We start from the raw sequence: 19,905 nt of genomic DNA on the forward strand, positions 1-19,905 counted from the left end.
AACAAAGGAAATTGACAGTATATCGATCCGAATATACTTTCAACTTCCTATAAATCGATCAACTTCCTATAAATCATCACAACCGTTGACAGTATATTGACAGTATATCGATCTGAAATTGACAGTATATCGATCCGAATAACTTGTACACCACAGTTGCTGGATATAGGCGTTGATGATTTATGCAGGGTCCCATCTTCGCAGTGTGTCTTTGATGAGCAGTTGAGGTGAAGAAATAAGAATTTCAGTTGAGAAACTATTGTTGCCGGCATATGCAAACTTTGTTGGGAAGTTTCAGAGGGTTCTTGAACTTGGTAAGCATGCTGATAAACATATTAAGTATGGAATAGAGGATACCAAAGTTAGACTCGAGTAGCCGAAAGTGAAGCTAAACCTGTATGTTAATGTTTGTGTATTTGTAATACAAAGTTTTGATTTTCACAAAAAAGTTGTAAAAGTTGTATGACCTTGTATTACTATAACAATATTACTGTATGGTTTTCTTCTTAGTATCATCATGGAGGATTGAAAATGATTTTTGAAGTTACAAAATTAGCACCTGTTGTAAGTTGTAACAATGAGTTGGTTCTTATTGGTTATTGCTTTCTATGGATGGACTCTTTTGTTGTGTTTAGGTTTGAAATCCAAATTAATCAACAAATAATTGCAAACAAAAAAAAAATACAACTTTAGCTTCGCATTTGTTCGGCTACCAGTTGATCAACTGTTTTTCTGAAACAAATTGCCAAGTCTTGCTTTAATATCCTCCGTTCCATAATATATTTCTCAGCATGCTGACTAAGTCCAGGAGCACTCTGAAACTTTTCAATGAAGTTTTCATAAGCTGGCAGAAACATTTTTCGCTATGGAAATTCTTATTTCTTCCTTAAGCAGCTCATCAAAGACAAACCATGCCAATTGAACGCTGCATATTTCCACAAAGACCATGGTGAATGATTTCAAGTTATTTTTCATTGACTTTGCTACCTCGTTAGGCTGCATTGGTACATTGTTGTGCAGCTTCAAAATGTCCAACACCTTATTCCATGAGCATGTTTGATAGTTCTCATGATGTTGCGGTACTTTTGTCGTGTGTTTTTGGATCAGAACACCTCCTAAAATGGTTTCCAGTTCACTATTTTTTGTCGTTAGAACAATGTAGAGGCAATTATTCATCAAGAAAACATAGCACAACCCATCTCCACATTCATCCATGTGCATGTATTTCTCCCGCTCTCTGAATCTAAACAAGTGATTTCCACATATATAATATTTACTCTCGTGTTTTCCTTTATGATTTCGACGTCTTAGTGCAACGTTGTTTGACTTCCCATCTTGCTGCATATTTCAATTTATTAAGATTCACATATCAACTTCGATCAATTACTGATACAACCAATGACGAGGTCGTCAACATTGTAAGCCCAAAAGCATGAGTATTTCAGTTTCTTTGATTTCATCTTATTGTTTGTTCGTAACAATGTTGAATTTGTATTTGTATCTAACGTACTATATCAATTTAAATGAATGAATTCCGTTTTTATTTTAGTCATAAAAAGTCAAACTTCTATAAATAGAGACGAATGTAGTAGGACCATTATTGAAAGAATTGTTGACTGCAGATGTTTTTTTTTCCTTGGGTTGGAACTTGGAACTTGCCTCGTAACTTATTGGAAAAGTCATAAAAGAATCAGAGAAGTAAAAAATGTTAAAATCACTGGAAATTTCTTGGAGATGATAAACAACTTCGTTTTTTCCTCGATATATCAGCTAAAATAGAGATAGTAGCAAGCAAGTCATACCAGAATTCAAAACTAGTTGGTCTCACTTTTTCACTCTGTTTGGGAAATGAATTCTTACACACTCGAGACAACATGACACATACTCTAATCCAAATATGGAGATGGCTGATGAAGTCAAAAGTGATGAGATTTGTAGGCTTTGCTTCAGCTGTTGTTGGACTGCTCTATTATGGTCTAAGCTCTTCCTTCAATTATCTCTCTGGAAACTGGAATCTATTGAAGATTTTCCTTTACAGCGTTTTTGGCTTCATCGTCAGCCCTATGGTTTTATTTGGAATGATATGGCAACTCTCAAGAACTATTCGGTTCAAAGCTCAGACAGCTTTTTTGGTATTTACAATCACCTCACTGTATTCATTTTTCTTCGATAAAGTAGTGAAAGGAAAACCAAATGCATATAGTCTCATTTGATATGTTGCCTTCGCTGTCATGTCACTCAGCTTGCCGATATTGATCCTCTTTGTTGTTTCCCTGGATGTCTAATGGTGCAACTTATGAAGATTAAATTGCAGTTATTCATTCTTGGAGAAGGTTTCCGATTAACCATATTCACCCATGATAGGCTTAGGTGATGGTACCGGGGGATCATCACCCATCCCTTACACTTGAGTAACGTTTTGATCTTGTGCTGCTCTAAATACTTCTTCCGCCAACTTTCCATCTGGTCTGTTTTCCGATTAGCCCTTGTTGTCTTTTCGATGTCCAGATCAGGAAGTAATTCCTCTTGTGGAGTTTTACATCGTATAAACAACCAGAAAACATCTTAGTAGTATTGCACAATACGAAATCAGAAGAGTAGTGATAACTTTCTTTTTCGATCTTCTTATTGGTCAAAAACAATAGAGGGAGAAAAATGAAGAGAGAGAATAAGAACATAATGTGAGTATGAGCATTGGCGTTGCCAGGACCCTGAAGCAGGGGTTTCAAACTTTTGAATTTAGTTTTTAATAATTATAATGATATATATATATATATATAATTATATATATATTAAAAATTATAAGCAAAATTGACTTTTTAGGTTCATTCATTTAATGATGTATGTGATTCATAATATAGATCACATACATCATTAAATGAATGAACCTAAAAAGTCAATTTTGCTTATATTTAAATACGGAGGGAGTAACATATTTTGCAACCGACAAACAAATGCAACATGGTTTTCCTTAAAAAAATGCAACATATTTTAATTTTAATTCCTAACATTTAACTTCTTCCTTCAAAAAAAAAAAAATCCCAACATTTAACTTTCTAAAAAAAAAAAAAATCCCAACATTTAATTGATTAATGATAGATGAAGCAGTTTTTCCTAACAAAAATTGACATATGATAAAGCTAGTAAATATTTTTATTCAATATATATCGCTGTTGAATTGATCAAGTTGAGCAAATATATTAATTCCAATTACTAGATTATAAATAGTGTGTTTTGACTTTGTAGTCTGAAAACCTATAGCTGATACTGGACTATACACTGCACTGTGTGCAACTTTAACTGTCCAAATGTCCAATACAGATAGTGCAACATGCAACTTTTTCTGCTGAGAGGGTTCAAGCTATAAAATTGAGGGTGTTCAAGTGTTAAAATAACATAAAAAATGGGTGTAATTTGGAAAAGTGAGGGGGTTCATGTGCATCCCCTGCACATAACGTGGCTCCGCCACTAAGTATGAGAGAGAGCTGTGAAAAAACTATCACAAAATAGTTGTAGAAATATCATTTCTCAAATCAGAATGAGACTTAAATGTAGATAAATTTTTCTTTTTTGAACTTTTTCTTATAAACAGAAATTTAAATGACAGAAATCATAATGATAACAAAATTGCCTTGTTAAAATGATTCAACAATCCTAACAGCAACATCAAAAACTTGATGACCTTTTTAGAAGTGCACATGGAAATTGGTTTGGTTTTAAGAACATCCAATTAAACGTAAAATGCAAATGAATCAGTTTTACAATTTCAAGATAAAAAGTGCACAGGTTTTCCTAGTTTCACAATGAAGAAACAAAATGGTTATCATGCAGTTTAGATGCAAACTTTTGTGTACAATGATTTCCTTCCCTATAGATATGAGATATAAATCAAGCAATTCATTTTTTAATGCAAACTAGGCCCTCATTTCTATAGGGTTTCCCTAATCTTTTTGCATCAAACCTATTATTTTGTCATGTCTTTATAATATTAATAATAAAAACAATATTAACAATTTTGAATATGAAAAATCGATCAAAATGAAACAACATTAAGTTGAATAAAAATATTTTTTTTAACTAGTCATTCAAAAGGTGAACCAAATCTCACACATAACTTTATCTTTCAATCCGATGAATTTTGACCTTTTTTTTACGCTAAAGAAAATGTATCTACTAACAATATATAAAAATCGAAGTCCAATAAAATTTTATAACCGTCCTTATTAAAACTCATGATCTCCTTAATTTTACGTGAATAATGGTCATTTTGCAAAATTTAATTTATTTGTTTTCTAAAAAATTCATTATGGATAATGGTCATCACAAGTGTAACTAATTTCCACGGATAGCTATCCTTCCTAAATCCGTAATCTTTTATAGTAGGAATGTCCAAGAACCGCTGCAACAATCCATCACCAATATCTTAGAGGTGCGTGCGGTTCTAGGAACGCGTAAGCATCTTGGATTGCCATCAATGGTAGGGCGCATCAAAAAAGCAACGTTCAACTTCATTAAAGATATAGTGTGGCAGTAAATCAGTTGTTGGAGCATCAAATGTTTTTCCAAAGCAGGTAGGGAAGTCATGATCAAATATGTTCTTCAAGTTATTCCTTCGTATGTTATGAGTATATTCAAATTACCAAACACACTTCTGGATGAAAGTGTAAAAATGATGAACGCTTTCTGGTGGGGACATAGGGGTGCAAGTAACAAAGGGTTGCATTGGTTGTCATGGGAGAAGTTATCAGTGCACAAAATTATGGAGGTATGAGTTTCAGAGATTTGACAGCCTTTAATGTTGCAATGCTTGGAACAGGGCAATAAACTACAAACTGATGTAGACAGTTTAGTTTCAAGAGTTTTCAAAGGCCGATATTACCCTAATAGTAGCTATATGAATTCGAAATTGGGACATAATCCAAGCTTTGTTTGGCATAGCATTTGCAGTGCTAAGGTGGTTGTTAGGCAAGGTACCCGTTGGAAAATTGGTTATAAGTTTACTGTCCCTATTGTTGGCGAGCCTTGGATGGGGGCATGGTCAAGGATTCCTCCAGCAGCCTCTGAGATGATCGCCCTTCAACCTTATTCAGTGGGACATTTGATTGATCAAAGCACTAAAGTTTGGAATGAACAACTAATTCATCACTTGTTTGCAACAAAAACAACTCAAAATATTTTGAATACTCCCTTGCACCAACAAGTTGATATGGATAGATTGGTTTGGAAGGCTGAAAAGAATGGACTTCACTATGTTAGAAGTTCTTACCAGATTTGAATTGAAGACATTATCAATAATAATCATCTGCGGAAACCCAGGTACTATAGTGGTATTTGGAAATTGAAAGTATACCTCCAAAAGTCAAGAACTTGATGATGTGGAGAGGTTGTAGAGACTGTTTCCCTACGCGTGTAAAGCTCAGAAGCAGAGGTGTCAATTGTCCATCAGGTTATGTTACGTGTAATGACCCCAATGAGGATAGTTACAATATATTTTTCCATTGCAAGACGATCATTGATGTATGGAGAGAAGTTAATGTTTGGCATTTGATTTCTCCATCTCTAAATCACTTTGATAATGCACCATACATCTTTTTTAGTCTGTTGCAGCAGCTGTCGGCAGCCCGAATAGAGACTATTGTAACCATAATGTGGAGTATCTAGAAAGCTAGAAACTTTAAGCTGTGGCAACACAAGGCATACTCAAACGTCACAATTCTAGAAAGATTCAAGCATCTCCTAGAAGTAGGAGGAGTGCTAATCTCAAGCAAAGCCCTTCAAGTCAGGTACACACAACTTCAACTACATGTCTTCACCAACATGATGACCAGAATTTGGACAACAGGTATAACAACATGAGATGGAGGAAACCAAGAAACGGCACACTTAAATGTAATGTCAATGCCTCTTTTGCTATTTCCAGCAATAAGGTAGGAATAGGCGTGTGCATTTGAGATTCAGCAGGGAGTCATGTCCGCTAAAAAACCATGTGTTTTACGCCATTGTGCTCAGTTGACGTTGGAGAATCTTTGGGGCTATATGCCATGCAATTCAGTGGATACATGAACTTCAGCTCACAAATGTTGATTTTGAGGTTGACTCGAAAAAAGTAGCTGATTATTTTATTAGAGGTAGGGTAGATATTACCGAGTTTGGTTCCATATAGTATCCAATTCTCTAATTCCTATTTAACAAACTCTCATATTGAGTTTATTAGGAGGCAAGCAAATGCGGTTGTCCATGAATTAGCTAAGGCAACCATATACATTCCTAACTTCTATATCTTTGATAAGATTCCAACGTGTATTACTGATTTAATATTTATTTGAATGATATAAGTTACTTTTCCTAAGAAAAAAAGTTAGCAATCGATGTGGAGACGAATTTTATAGATAATTTTAGTACCATGACAATATTTTTGTACACTATCCAAAGTATCATCATAAATAGATACGAATTATATTATTGATGTGAATAATCATGTAGAATAAAGATGAAATTACAAAATTAAAATGAATTCTTTTGTAGTCAACGAAAATGTTCTTGCTCTAGTAGCACTATTGCCACAAATTACTTTATCAAGGGCTAAAAAGGAAAAAATTTATTCCCTTTACTATCATGAAAGGTTAAAAAAAGGAATAAAATAAATTAAGAGCAATGAAAGGGTAAAAAGAAAAATGTCCCTTTAAATAAAAAAGGTTACAAAATTCCCCTTTTATATTTTGTGATTTCTGAACTAGACATGCTAAAAGAGACAAACAAAACACACTAATACTTAATAATGATTATACTTTTATGAAGTATTTTTACATCTTCGTAAGTTCTAAAAGCTATTTATTTTTGGTCAAAAAAAAAAAGCTATTTATTTATTAATTTTTTTTGAGATCATGAAATTTATACGGTATAAAGAGATAAAGTCATATTATTTTTTAACATGCAAATAAGAAAAATTATGTCTGGAGTTCTCAAGTTTGTCCACGCTATAATTCTTTTTCTTTTCTTATTTCTTGTTGCAAGGGAAGTTGGTGGTATTGGTAAGCCATTATTTCAGAAATTTCAAGATTCCTTCTTTAATTCTTAGTTCGTAAACAATTTTTTATCATGTTTTATTAACATTAATTTATTATCCTCCTTCAAAAAACATTAATTTATTATCTTTTAATTTTATACAGAAACTATTGAGTGTGAAACTGACCGTGATTGTCCAAGATCTATGATCAAGATGTGGAACAAGAATTATCGTCATAAGTGCATTGATGGAAAATGTGAATGGATTAAAAAGCTACCTTGATTCTATGAGTAACAAAACAAGTGGCGTAGATTCCTTAAAAAAAAAAAAAAGTGGCGTAGATAAAAATGCCATATAGAATAGAACGATTTATTGTGCTAGCCAAATAAATGTGCAACATACTGTATGATAGAATGTTCCATAAATGAGTTTCTTGACAAAAAAAATATGTTCCATGAGTTCTCTCAAAAAATAGAATGTTCCATGAGTTGTCATTTACCCAATTTCATGAACCTTCCATGAGTAATTATTTATCATCTTATTCTCTCTTAATTTTTTAGGCGTCATCATGACATTTAATTCTGGCTTATCACACTTTTTTTTAATTCCACCACTTATAAGAATAAGTTTAATAGTTAGGTTGAAAAATAATGTTAACTTACTTTTCAGCCTATAATTTTATTTTAATGTCATAAAATTCTCACACTACTAATTTTTAAACACTTTAATTTATACTTTTCTTACCTTTTAATTAGATTTAATATCATCAGATGTTTTGTTATGTTTTTTTTAAAAAAAAAACAAGAATGGAGAACTAGTTATTAATAAAAGAGATAATTTAACAAACTTAGGGTAACTAGGCAAATGCAAATACCCAACGGAAAACCATACAACTGTCTCATTAAAAATATTGCTTGAAAAACACTTTTGGATAATCCGGGTGAAAGAAAGAGCAATTCAAGAAACAATTAACAAACTCGGTAATTAAGAAATCCAATTGCATTCCGAGTAAATACATTCAAAATACTAATAGGAGTGCTTCTCTCAAGAGTTTCAGATTTGATTATTCCCATTGCCAAGTTCGGTGGGCTAGTTTAGCTTTTTCAACAAAAAAAAAAGGGGTTTCCCATCATTGCTAGGAATTCAAATGGAGACCTAAATTTACATGTCTATCAGTACATTGATTGCCCTCCCTATTGACACGATTTCTCCACTTGTTTCTTAGTCGCCAACAACTCCATGAACTTTAAATCCATATTAGCTAGCTAGCATTGAATCTGATCCAATCCAAAGCAAGTGCCAACCTTTTTGTATCCTAAATCCATTTGCATTAGTTTTGCCTTGATTTTGAGCAAAACAACCTAAATTAGCTGCAAAACTATCTCTCAAGATGTACTTTCAATATTGCATTTCACCCAATACGCCTTAAGAGGATGCTGGGAGACTTCTTTTATCCTAGAAGGACTAGGAGGATTTGACCAAAAAAATCTTGATAAGTCTGAACTCAACAATAAAATTTGAAGCAAAAAGACTTGGCATTGTTGTTAGTTAAAGAAACATGAAAAATACTTATGTTAGGAGGATTTTTCATCTTTTTATTTCCGACCACCTTCACAATATTAATGCAACCAACATGATAAAACCACATCTTCATAAATTTGAAAGAAGAGGCATACCTAGTAATATTCGTCATATTCCAATCAAGAGCATAATTAGACACTATTGGTGTATAAAGTGTTAGTAATATGTCTCACATTAGATGGAAACTCATTCTCAAAATGATCATCACTGACTTCCATGTAATTTTTTTTCTCACCATATCTTCCCAATTAGATTTGAAAACTGCTATATCATGATTCCTAGTGCAACACCCCCTTTAAAGGGGAAAAAAAAGGAAGAAGAAAAGTCACATTTCCCTATCCAATTTCAAATGCATAAATTCAAGCCACATGCAATTATTTTTTTTTGAGGGAGAAGAAAAGTCACATTTCCCTATCCAATTTCAAATGAATAAATTTAAGCCACATGCAATTATGATTGCTTACATTTGGCTTAATTACATGTTTAGTCCCTTAAATAATTATGAAATTTCGATTTGGTCCCTTAAATAATAAAAGGCTCAAAGTGGTCCTCTAAATCATCTTCATCCGCCAATTAAATCCACTCCGTCAGTTTTTAATTGAAAAACGTTAACTTGATGACATGGACGCTGATGTGGAAGATATGGATTGGAGATAAGGTTGTGAGGTGGCATAACACTATCTTTTAGAGAGATTTGTAGAGAGAGAAACACCATTTTCATACTTCTCTCAAAGCTGTAAAAACGAAAACGATGGGTGAGGAAGAACTGCGACTGTGAACTTCTCTCAAAGCTAAACTGCGACTGTGAACTGCGACTGTGAAGCTTGCTACATCAGGTTTGTTATTTTTCTTCTAAAACTTGCGAATTTAACTCTTGCGATAGTTAGGGTTTCTTTTTTTAGGGTTTGATAAATTTCTGAACATTTTTGGTTTCTTTTCCAAATGTTGTATTTATAGTTGATGTGGGTCCTATCTCAGAAGAGTTTTAAGTTGTATTTATAGTTGACTTGCGAATGTTGTAACACCCTAAAAACCCCAACTTTGAACTAGTAAATAAAATTATAAAAATTCTAAATTAGGTGTTACGCAGAATCGTCATTATACCATCTCATAAAAATAATCTTAATTCAAAGGTTTCATATAATATTAATCATAATTCGGCAGCGGAAATGTTCAACCATCATAATAAAACGATCTAAATTCTCGACATCATGGTAAAAGAAACACAACTCCAAAGACTTAAAATTTCAGAAACATAGTTCGAATAATAAACCCCCGACCCTAGTGTTACAGATCAGAGCACGTGTTTTTCGACTACATAATTATCACTAATAAAAATAATGACGGAGGAGGACTTCCGTCACCACCTTTGAAGCGTCCCGCAGCTAGAGCTCCTCGCCTGAGTGTCTGTACCCCACGAGTACAGACATCACAACATACAACAATAAGAAGGGTGAGAATACATTTCATAAGGTATAATTAGAACTCGTGGATAACATAAAGATATAAATCACATGCAATCATCATCATTTACAAGCATCATCATAATTTCTCATCATTTTATACATCACTATTTACACATCTTTACATATAACTCACAAATTATACTTAGTCAAATAATTAATCAGTTACACATCTTTAATAACTCATTGCTATTCTAATTCTTATTGTACTTTTTCTTCTCAAAAATAAAATGAAATAACTGAAAACAAATGAATATCCAAAACAGTATGTTTCCATTCCACTTAACAACTAGAAAAAAAACTTTATTATAATTCAAGGAAGCAAAAGTACAATGCTGTAGGTACTCAAATTCAGTTATCTGCAATGATAAAAATCTATATCCAAATTCATATATTTTATTTTTGAAGGGATATGAAACCATATATATATCAACATCTATCAATTTGTCAATCATTTATTACTTGTGCTGAATACAAAAGATAAATTAGCTACGGCAGTGTGTGTACTCAACAAATATAAGGGATTGGAAAGACACAAACTTAATTTCTATAAGTGGAAGCTTAATTTCAATTTAAAATGCCAGAAAAGCTCTTGTTAATAGCAGCAACAAGGAATGAAAACAATTTGAATTGAAATATGGCAATAGAAAATAATACAGCCGTTAAAAATAATAACAATTGGAATTGACTCAATAGTTAAAAAAAAATAGAAGTTCTCAAGGTTATAATAATAAACCTAACTATATAAACACAACCATATTCCAATCATTAAAACCTCATAATTCAGAAACGAAAATCAAACACATTATTATAGCAAAAAAAAAGAACATGAATTTAATCATAGATTCATCATAGGAGTAAGGAAACAACGAAAATTAACTACCCTTCACTACCCACATGAGTACACATAGCATTCACATCAACATCAGGATCAACATACTAACATGTATATGAGAAGATGCAACTCACCCCTAGACCTATATGCATGCCGGTACCGGTTTCTAATCAACATTTGTATGTCAGAGTTGTGTTACTGAACATACATACATCCTAATCAACATTTGTATGTCAGAGTTGTGTTACTGAACATACATACATCATTCGTCATTCAACATGGTCTTAAAGATGATATGATGCATGAGGAAAGACTCTCTAAATACCACATATTAGCACATCATCAAATAGCTCACAAATACAACATAATTCATCTATCAGGTTCATCAATTACGTCATCATTAATCATCATTATACAACATCATCATTTCGTCATTAATCAACGTCATATGGTAGTGCTATCTCACTATTTTCATCGTTGTATATATACATATTGTTTCATCATTATTCTGCATCATCATTAATTCCTATACTCAAAATTAGTTACTCTCATTTATGGCGTACTTTATTCTATTATCCATACTGAGTCTTCATTCCTAGTTTAAAGTTTTATTTCACAATTATCTCCACTTATAATGTCTCCCACTATTATAACCAAGGCTTCTTAGATCTTAAGATCCCATCTTCCTATTATCAATTACAATCATCTTAACACTTTTCTTAGCATCATCAATTATCTTGATCGATCATACTCTATTCTTCGTTCATTTTAACTCGTTACTACTCTAAGTGTGAGTTTTGCACGGGCTGTCGATCAGTCGTTTCAATCTCACATTCAGATTTTTGAGTTTCAACATAGACCGAGGTTTGTTGTTATCTCTCTACATTCCTTGCCGACTACTATTGATTCAGCCTATTTTTTTTGGGGCACTATAACTAACAATTAATTATGTAATTGTTTAAAGATAATATTCTCTCAATTTATCTTCCATCGTAATTAGTATTATTAATTTTTTTGTTTTAGTTTTGTTTTTGTTTATATTTATGCTTCGTTTCTAACCATCTCTTTTTTTTTTTTTTTGTTATTGAATCTCTAATTTGGCTACAATTGATATTATTGTTACTCCTAAGACCGTTGATAAGTTCATGAATATTGTAGATGATCATGCTGATCTCACCTTCTATAATCTACTATCCCTCATCTTCTATAATTAATCATCTATTTTACCACCTAATTTACCCTTCAAGTTAAGGAACCACCCGGTTTCAAATAAAAAAAAATTAAGAGATCATCTATTTTTATTTATTTTCTTAAACTGCATGTCCTACAAATGATGTGGTTATCTGGCATCTCTAAGGCTAAGCCAAAAACTGGTTTATGGCAGTTTGATATTCGACAAAGTTGAGTTCTCGCAATAGACTACACACACTCATATTCATTGTTTCTACCTTTTTAATCCATTACCTATATCATTAATTTTTTTTTTCTTCTTTTACGATATCTCCAGGATGTCTACTTTTCTACATAGAACAAAGTTTGGGATTTACATCACCACAACCCTAATTTTGGGAACAACAAGACACCATAGAATTGAAGGATTTAAGAACTCCTTTTCTCTCCTTTTAAAATTAAAAGAAACCTAAAGATGAAAGATTCTCCCCCTTACCTCGAATTTTCTGAAAAACACCGCTTTTGGTTCAACACTCCTGAGCTAGGGTTTGCCTCCTCTCCTCTCCTCTTTCTCAAGTGCAGCAACAATAATGTTTATGACTTTATATTATGTTATTTATACTAGGGAATTGGGCTAATCCACCTGTCATTGTTTTCTCGCCTCCTCTTAACCTAATTTTACTTTCATCTCCCCCACTTATTTTATTACTTCTATTTTCACCTCTCAACACTACTATTTATTATATTATTCCTCCCCTCATTATTTTATTTCACACACAATATCAATAATTATTAAACACCTTATTTTCTCCACAACGACATATTATTTCCACATAAAATGCCCCGTTGTTACAATAATAAATCAAGACACTATTTGGTTAACTCTATTAAATTAGGTAAATAAAATTTGGCGTGTTACAACTCTCCCCCACTTAATGAATTTTCGCCCTCGAAAATTACTTGAAGATAGCAGCCCCGTACAAGACTCTCTCGCGTAACTCCCCAGTTTTACGATATACTCTTCTTCGTCAAACTATTGTTACATATTATATTCCTCGCTTAACTTTTTTTTTTTGTTTGGCACAATTCCTTTCTAAACAAACATTCCAGACGATAAACCACAATTTACATGTCTATCTCATAACTCAAGCACCATAGATTTAGTTCAAAACATTCAATTCTAACCATTCACTTCACATTTGTATATATTAAGACACTAACATATTTTCAACCAACACAAACAGTCAAAAGAATGAAACATGTACCTCGCATCAATTATTTGGGTCCGAGAAATCTGCTCCATCCGTTCCACTCAAGGCAAACACCTTTCCCCCATACTTCTCCTTCTTCGGCTTTTGGCAGTGTGTGCTGATGTGACCTAGCTCATTACAGTTGAAGCATTTAACACCTTTCTTACACTCTGACACACGATGACCCGTATCACCACAATTATAACATCTCGGCGGAGGACGAACATCTTCCCCACTAGCTTCTTTCTCACCAGTACCCTTCTCCTGCTTCTCTTTATCAGTATGAAGGCTATACGGCTTACCCCGACTCTGGTCTCTTCCTTTCTTCTCTCTAACCGCCTTGTAATGACTAGCCCTTTTCTTGCTGTCGTCCTCATAGATTCTACAAGCAGTTACCAATGAGGAAAATTGGCGAATCTGCTGATACCCAATAAACTGCTTGATCTTGAGACGTAACCCATTCTCAAACTTCAAGCATTTGGAAACCTCTGCGTCCGCTGCATTGATATAGGGACAAAACCTGGACAATTCTTCAAATTTTGCAGCATACTCTGACACTGACACATTCCCTTGCTTCAACTCAAGGAATTCAATCTCCTTCTTGTTACGCACATCAGCAGGAAAGTACTTTCCCAAAAATTCTTCTCTAAACACTTCCCATGTAACTACAGTACCTGCCCCTTCGAGCCTTTGACGGGCATTTCCCCACCAGAATTCAGCCTCTTCCGCCAACATGTGTGTTGCTAGTCTAACCTTCTGTTCATTAGTGCTCGCCATTGCCCTGAAAATCCTTTCAATCCCTTGTAGCCAGTTCTGTGCACCATCAGGATCGTACCTTCCCTTGAAGGTAGGCGGGTTGTTTCTCATAAACCTATCCAAGCGAAGCTCATCAGCTGCTCCCTGTTGGTTCTGCTGTCCTTGTAGTGCATTGTTCAATGCTTGCGCTACCGCAGTCATAGCGTTTGCAATTGCTTGATGATTTCTCCCAGCCATTTCTTATCTGCATTCGTCAACAATTAGAATTTAGGCATCTACAGTGTGATATACACTTGTCGCCTACAGGGTAAAATATCAAATAGAAAACCTAGGTCAGATGGACCGACCTGCTCTGATACCAACTATGTAACACCCTAAAAACCCCAACTTTGAACTAGTAAATAAAATTATAAAAATTCTAAATTAGGTGTTACGCAGAATCGTCATTATACCATCTCATAAAAATAATCTTAATTCAAAGGTTTCATATAATATTAATCATAATTCGGCAGCGGAAATGTTCAACCATCATAATAAAACGATCTAAATTCTCGACATCATGGTAAAAGAAACACAACTCCAAAGACTTAAAATTTCAGAAACATAGTTCGAATAATAAACCCCCGACCCTAGTGTTACAGATCAGAGCACGTGTTTTTCGACTACATAATTATCACTAATAAAAATAATGACGGAGGAGGACTTCCGTCACCACCTTTGAAGCGTCCCGCAGCTAGAGCTCCTCGCCTGAGTGTCTGTACCCCACGAGTACAGACATCACAACATACAACAATAAGAAGGGTGAGAATACATTTCATAAGGTATAATTAGAACTCGTGGATAACATAAAGATATAAATCACATGCAATCATCATCATTTACAAGCATCATCATAATTTCTCATCATTTTATACATCACTATTTACACATCTTTACATATAACTCACAAATTATACTTAGTCAAATAATTAATCAATTACACATCTTTAATAACTCATTGCTATTCTAATTCTTATTGTACTTTTTCTTCTCAAAAATAAAATGAAATAACTGAAAACAAATGAATATCCAAAACAGTATGTTTCCATTCCACTTAACAACTAGAAAAAAAACTTTATTATAATTCAAGGAAGCAAAAGTACAATGCTGTAGGTACTCAAATTCAGTTATCTGCAATGATAAAAATCTATATCCAAATTCATATATTTTATTTTTGAAGGGATATGAAACCATATATATATCAACATCTATCAATTTGTCAATCATTTATTACTTGTGCTGAATACAAAAGATAAATTAGCTACGGCAGTGTGTGTACTCAACAAATATAAGGGATTGGAAAGACACAAACTTAATTTCTATAAGTGGAAGCTTAATTTCAATTTAAAATGCCAGAAAAGCTCTTGTTAATAGCAGCAACAAGGAATGAAAACAATTTGAATTGAAATATGGCAATAGAAAATAATACAGCCGTTAAAAATAATAACAATTGGAATTGACTCAATAGTTAAAAAAAAATAGAAGTTCTCAAGGTTATAATAATAAACCTAACTATATAAACACAACCATATTCCAATCATTAAAACCTCATAATTCAGAAACGAAAATCAAACACATTATTATAGCAAAAAAAAAGAACATGAATTTAATCATAGATTCATCATAGGAGTAAGGAAACAACGAAAATTAACTACCCTTCACTACCCACATGAGTACACATAGCATTCACATCAACATCAGGATCAACATACTAACATGTATATGAGAAGATGCAACTCACCCCTAGACCTATATGCATGCCGGTACCGGTTTCTAATCAACATTTGTATGTCAGAGTTGTGTTACTGAACATACATACATCCTAATCAACATTTGTATGTCAGAGTTGTGTTACTGAACATACATACATCATTCGTCATTCAACATGGTCTTAAAGATGATATGATGCATGAGGAAAGACTCTCTAAATACCACATATTAGCACATCATCAAATAGCTCACAAATACAACATAATTCATCTATCAGGTTCATCAATTACGTCATCATTAATCATCATTATACAACATCATCATTTCGTCATTAATCAACGTCATATGGTAGTGCTATCTCACTATTTTCATCGTTGTATATATACATATTGTTTCATCATTATTCTGCATCATCATTAATTCCTATACTCAAAATTAGTTACTCTCATTTATGGCGTACTTTATTCTATTATCCATACTGAGTCTTCATTCCTAGTTTAAAGTTTTATTTCACAATTATCTCCACTTATAATGTCTCCCACTATTATAACCAAGGCTTCTTAGATCTTAAGATCCCATCTTCCTATTATCAATTACATTCATCTTAACACTTTTCTTAGCATCATCAATTATCTTGATCGATCATACTCTATTCTTCGTTCATTTTAACTCGTTACTACTCTAAGTGTGAGTTTTGCACGGGCTGTCGATCAGTCGTTTCAATCTCACATTCAGATTTTTGAGTTTCAACATAGACCGAGGTTTGTTGTTATCTCTCTACATTCCTTGCCGACTACTATTGATTCAGCCTATTTTTTTTGGGGCACTATAACTAACAATTAATTATGTAATTGTTTAAAGATAATATTCTCTCAATTTATCTTCCATCGTAATTAGTATTATTAATTTTTTTGTTTTAGTTTTGTTTTTGTTTATATTTATGCTTCGTTTCTAACCATCTCTTTTTTTTTTTTTGTTATTGAATCTCTAATTTGGCTACAATTGATATTATTGTTACTCCTAAGACCGTTGATAAGTTCATGAATATTGTAGATGATCATGCTGATCTCACCTTCTATAATCTACTATCCCTCATCTTCTATAATTAATCATCTATTTTACCACCTAATTTACCCTTCAAGTTAAGGAACCACCGGTTTCAAATAAAAAAAAATTAAGAGATCATCTATTTTTATTTATTTTCTTAAACTGCATGTCCTACAAATGATGTGGTTATCTGGCATCTCTAAGGCTAAGCCAAAAACTGGTTTATGGCAGTTTGATATTCGACAAAGTTGAGTTCTCGCAATAGACTACACACACTCATATTCATTGTTTCTACCTTTTTAATCCATTACCTATATCATTAATTTTTTTTTTCTTCTTTTACGATATCTCCAGGATGTCTACTTTTCTACATAGAACAAAGTTTGGGATTTAAATCACCACAACCCTAATTTTGGGAACAACAAGACACCATAGAATTGAAGGATTTAAGAACTCCTTTTCTCTCCTTTTAAAATTAAAAGAAACCTAAAGATGAAAGATTCTCCCCCTTACCTCGAATTTTCTGAAAAACACCGCTTTTGGTTCAACACTCCTGAGCTAGGGTTTGCCTCCTCTCCTCTCCTCTTTCTCAAGTGCAGCAACAATAATGTTTATGACTTTATATTATGTTATTTATACTAGGGAATTGGGCTAATCCACCTGTCATTGTTTTCTCGCCTCCTCTTAACCTAATTTTACTTTCATCTCCCCCACTTATTTTATTACTTCTATTTTCACCTCTCAACACTACTATTTATTATATTATTCCTCCCCTCATTATTTTATTTCACACACAATATCAATAATTATTAAACACCTTATTTTCTCCACAACGACATATTATTTCCACATAAAATGCCCCGTTGTTACAATAATAAATCAAGACACTATTTGGTTAACTCTATTAAATTAGGTAAATAAAATTTGGGGTGTTACAAATGTTGTATTTTGTCCACATTTTCAGAGAGTTTACATTTGTTTCAAGGCATGTAAGGAGAGTTTTAAGTCTTGCAGACCTATTATAGGTTTAGATGGTTGTTTTTTGAAGGGTTATTATGGGGGACAATTGCTCACAGCCATTGGGAGGGATCCTAATGACCAGATGTTGCCTATTGCCTATGCTGTTGTTGAGGGTGAGACTAAAGACACATGGAGTTGGTTTTTGGATCTGCTAGCTAATGATTTGGGTGGAAGAAGGTTGTGTAACACTTACACATTTATCAGTGATCAACAGAAGGTATGTATTGCTCAGTTTACAATTTTTTTAATTTTCTACTTTATGCATCTTATGATTGACAAACACACTTTTTAATTGTTAACTTTATGCAGGGTTTGCTACCTGCTTTGGCAGAATTGCTTCCTGATGCAGAGCACAGGTTTTGTGTAAGGCATCTATACAACAATTTCAGAAAGAAGTACCCAGGAAAAAAGCTGAAAGAACTGATGTGGAGGGCTGCTAAATCAAGTTATACCACTGCTTTTGATGGAGAGATGAATGAGATCAAGAAAATATCAGAAGAGGCATACAATTATTTACTGCAAACACCAGTCAAACATTGGAGCAAATCAAAGTTTACTTCTGGTCCATTATGTGATACATTAGTAAACAACATGACTGAAGCATTCAACTCAGTCATTGTTGTTCCAAGACAAAAGCCTGTTGTGACTATGCTGGAGGACATTAGGATATACATGATGGAGAGGTGGGAGAAAAATAGACAAAAGGTGGCAAATTATGCAGACAACATTTTACCAAACATAAGGAAAAAAATTGAAAGAGAAAAAAGTTTTACCAACAATTGGGTGGTCAGGTATGCTATCTGTCATTTACTAACTTTACAAAGCTTAAATTTTTATCATATCATTTATATACATCCTGTAATTTCTGGCATATATGTAATGTGCAGGCGTGCTAGTGAGTTTGACTATGAGGTCAGATACAAATCAATGAGTGGGGATTCATACAGTGTCAACTTGTTGAGAAAAGAATGTTCTTGTAGGAAGTGGCTACTAACTGGCTTGCCATGTTGCCATGCTCTATCATGCATGATAGGTCAGGCCATTGATGTGGATCAATATGTTTCTGATTACTTTAGAAAAGAAAAATATGAAGCTTGCTATAGCCACATCATATATCCAGTTAATGGTCAATCTCTATGGACAAAAACTGAATTCACTGATCTACAACCACCACCAATCAGGAGGCAGCCTGGAAGGCCAAAGAAGAATAGAAGAAAAGATGCTGATGAAAAAAGGGATGAACAACAGTTGAAGAGGGCTAGGTATGGGATGAAGTGTAGCAGGTGCAAGGCAGAAGGCCACAACAAGTCAACCTGCAAGCTACCACCACCACCAGAACCAGCACAACCTTCTGCAACTCAGGCTTCTGCAACTCAAGCTTCTGCTACCCAACCTTCTGCAACTCAGGTTTCTGAAACTCAAGCATCTGCTACCCAACCTTCTGCAACTCAGGCTTCTGCAACTCAGGCTTCTACTCAGCCTTCTGCATCCCAGCATCAAGTCAGAAGCAATTCAGCCAATGCACATTATACAACAACTTCAAGAGCCTCTCAGAAGACCAAGAAAGGATCAGGTAATGCAACTGCTACTGCAACAAATGTTTCCTCAAGTCAACCAGCAAGATCAACTCTCAAAAGGAAAAGGACACCAAGAAAGAAGGGATCAGCATCAACTCAGCCCCAGAACACTTGAAATATTCTGTCTGTTGCAATATGCTTTTTGGTAGCTTTTTGGTCAAGTATTAATTAGGTTATGGTTACCTTATTTTGTTGAAAAATACTGTGGTTCAAGTTGGTTTTGGTAACCTTATTTTGATGTAAGACAATTTGACAACTAGGTATTTCATACCTTCTACTAGGTATTTAACTATGTAAGACCATATTGGTCTATCTGACTATGCAATTATAACATTATTGGTTACCCTATTTTCACATTATTGGTCTATTTTATATGTTGTTCATTTTTACAAAACACAATATTACTATAGCATTCAAGTCCACAGCTGGGATTTTGTTTCAGTTGAATGTG

General features: G+C 33.6%; 2 protein-coding genes and 3 long non-coding RNA genes across 5 annotated transcripts; 2 read left to right on the plus strand and 3 right to left on the minus strand.

Moving 5' to 3' along the window:
• The first annotated feature begins 6,613 nt into the window (after positions 1 to 6,613).
• On the plus strand, positions 6,614 to 7,319 carry LOC146923408 (uncharacterized). Its single transcript, XR_015009710.1, has 2 exons — positions 6,614 to 6,813; positions 7,170 to 7,319. It is a non-coding gene; the product is annotated as an uncharacterized LOC146923408 (long non-coding RNA).
• A 2,483-nt stretch (positions 7,320 to 9,802) lies between these two features.
• LOC146923409 (uncharacterized) lies at positions 9,803 to 12,632 on the minus strand. Its single transcript, XR_015010903.1, has 2 exons — positions 12,552 to 12,632; positions 9,803 to 9,994 (listed from the first exon to the last, which is right to left on the minus strand). It is a non-coding gene; the product is annotated as an uncharacterized LOC146923409 (long non-coding RNA).
• A 694-nt stretch (positions 12,633 to 13,326) lies between these two features.
• Positions 13,327 to 14,298, minus strand: LOC146923410 (uncharacterized). The gene has a single exon (XM_085710889.1). It carries the CDS (start codon positions 14,296 to 14,298, stop codon positions 13,327 to 13,329), a length of 972 nt encoding a protein of 323 aa, XP_085567015.1.
• A 326-nt stretch (positions 14,299 to 14,624) lies between these two features.
• On the minus strand, positions 14,625 to 17,451 carry LOC146923411 (uncharacterized). The gene is made up of 2 exons (XR_015010904.1): positions 17,371 to 17,451; positions 14,625 to 14,816 (listed from the first exon to the last, which is right to left on the minus strand). It is a non-coding gene; the product is annotated as an uncharacterized LOC146923411 (long non-coding RNA).
• Positions 17,452 to 17,959: 508 nt separating this feature from the next.
• LOC146923412 (uncharacterized) lies at positions 17,960 to 19,569 on the plus strand. The gene is made up of 3 exons (XM_085711717.1): positions 17,960 to 18,094; positions 18,187 to 18,668; positions 18,765 to 19,569. Exons 1-3 carry the CDS (start codon positions 17,960 to 17,962, stop codon positions 19,567 to 19,569), a joined length of 1,422 nt encoding a protein of 473 aa, XP_085567843.1.
• Positions 19,570 to 19,905: the final 336 nt, after the last annotated feature.

This window comes from Medicago sativa, chromosome 5, assembly GCF_051527215.1.
Source record: "Medicago sativa cultivar Bolivia chromosome 5, Bolivia_mono, whole genome shotgun sequence".
In the NCBI taxonomy this organism is placed as follows: domain Eukaryota; kingdom Viridiplantae; phylum Streptophyta; class Magnoliopsida; order Fabales; family Fabaceae; genus Medicago; species Medicago sativa.

Bases quoted from the DNA above. Each gene is read 5' to 3' on its own strand.
- LOC146923410 (XM_085710889.1), bottom strand. From the start codon at position 14,298: ATGGCTGGGAGAAATCATCAAGCAATTGCAAACGCTATGACTGCGGTA.
- LOC146923412 (XM_085711717.1), top strand. From the start codon at position 17,960: ATGTTGCCTATTGCCTATGCTGTTGTTGAGGGTGAGACTAAAGACACA. The intron at 18,095-18,186 runs GTATGTATTGCT...AACTTTATGCAG, and splicing joins TTATCAGTGATCAACAGAAG to GGTTTGCTACCTGCTTTGGC. The intron at 18,669-18,764 runs GTATGCTATCTG...TGTAATGTGCAG, and splicing joins ACCAACAATTGGGTGGTCAG to GCGTGCTAGTGAGTTTGACT.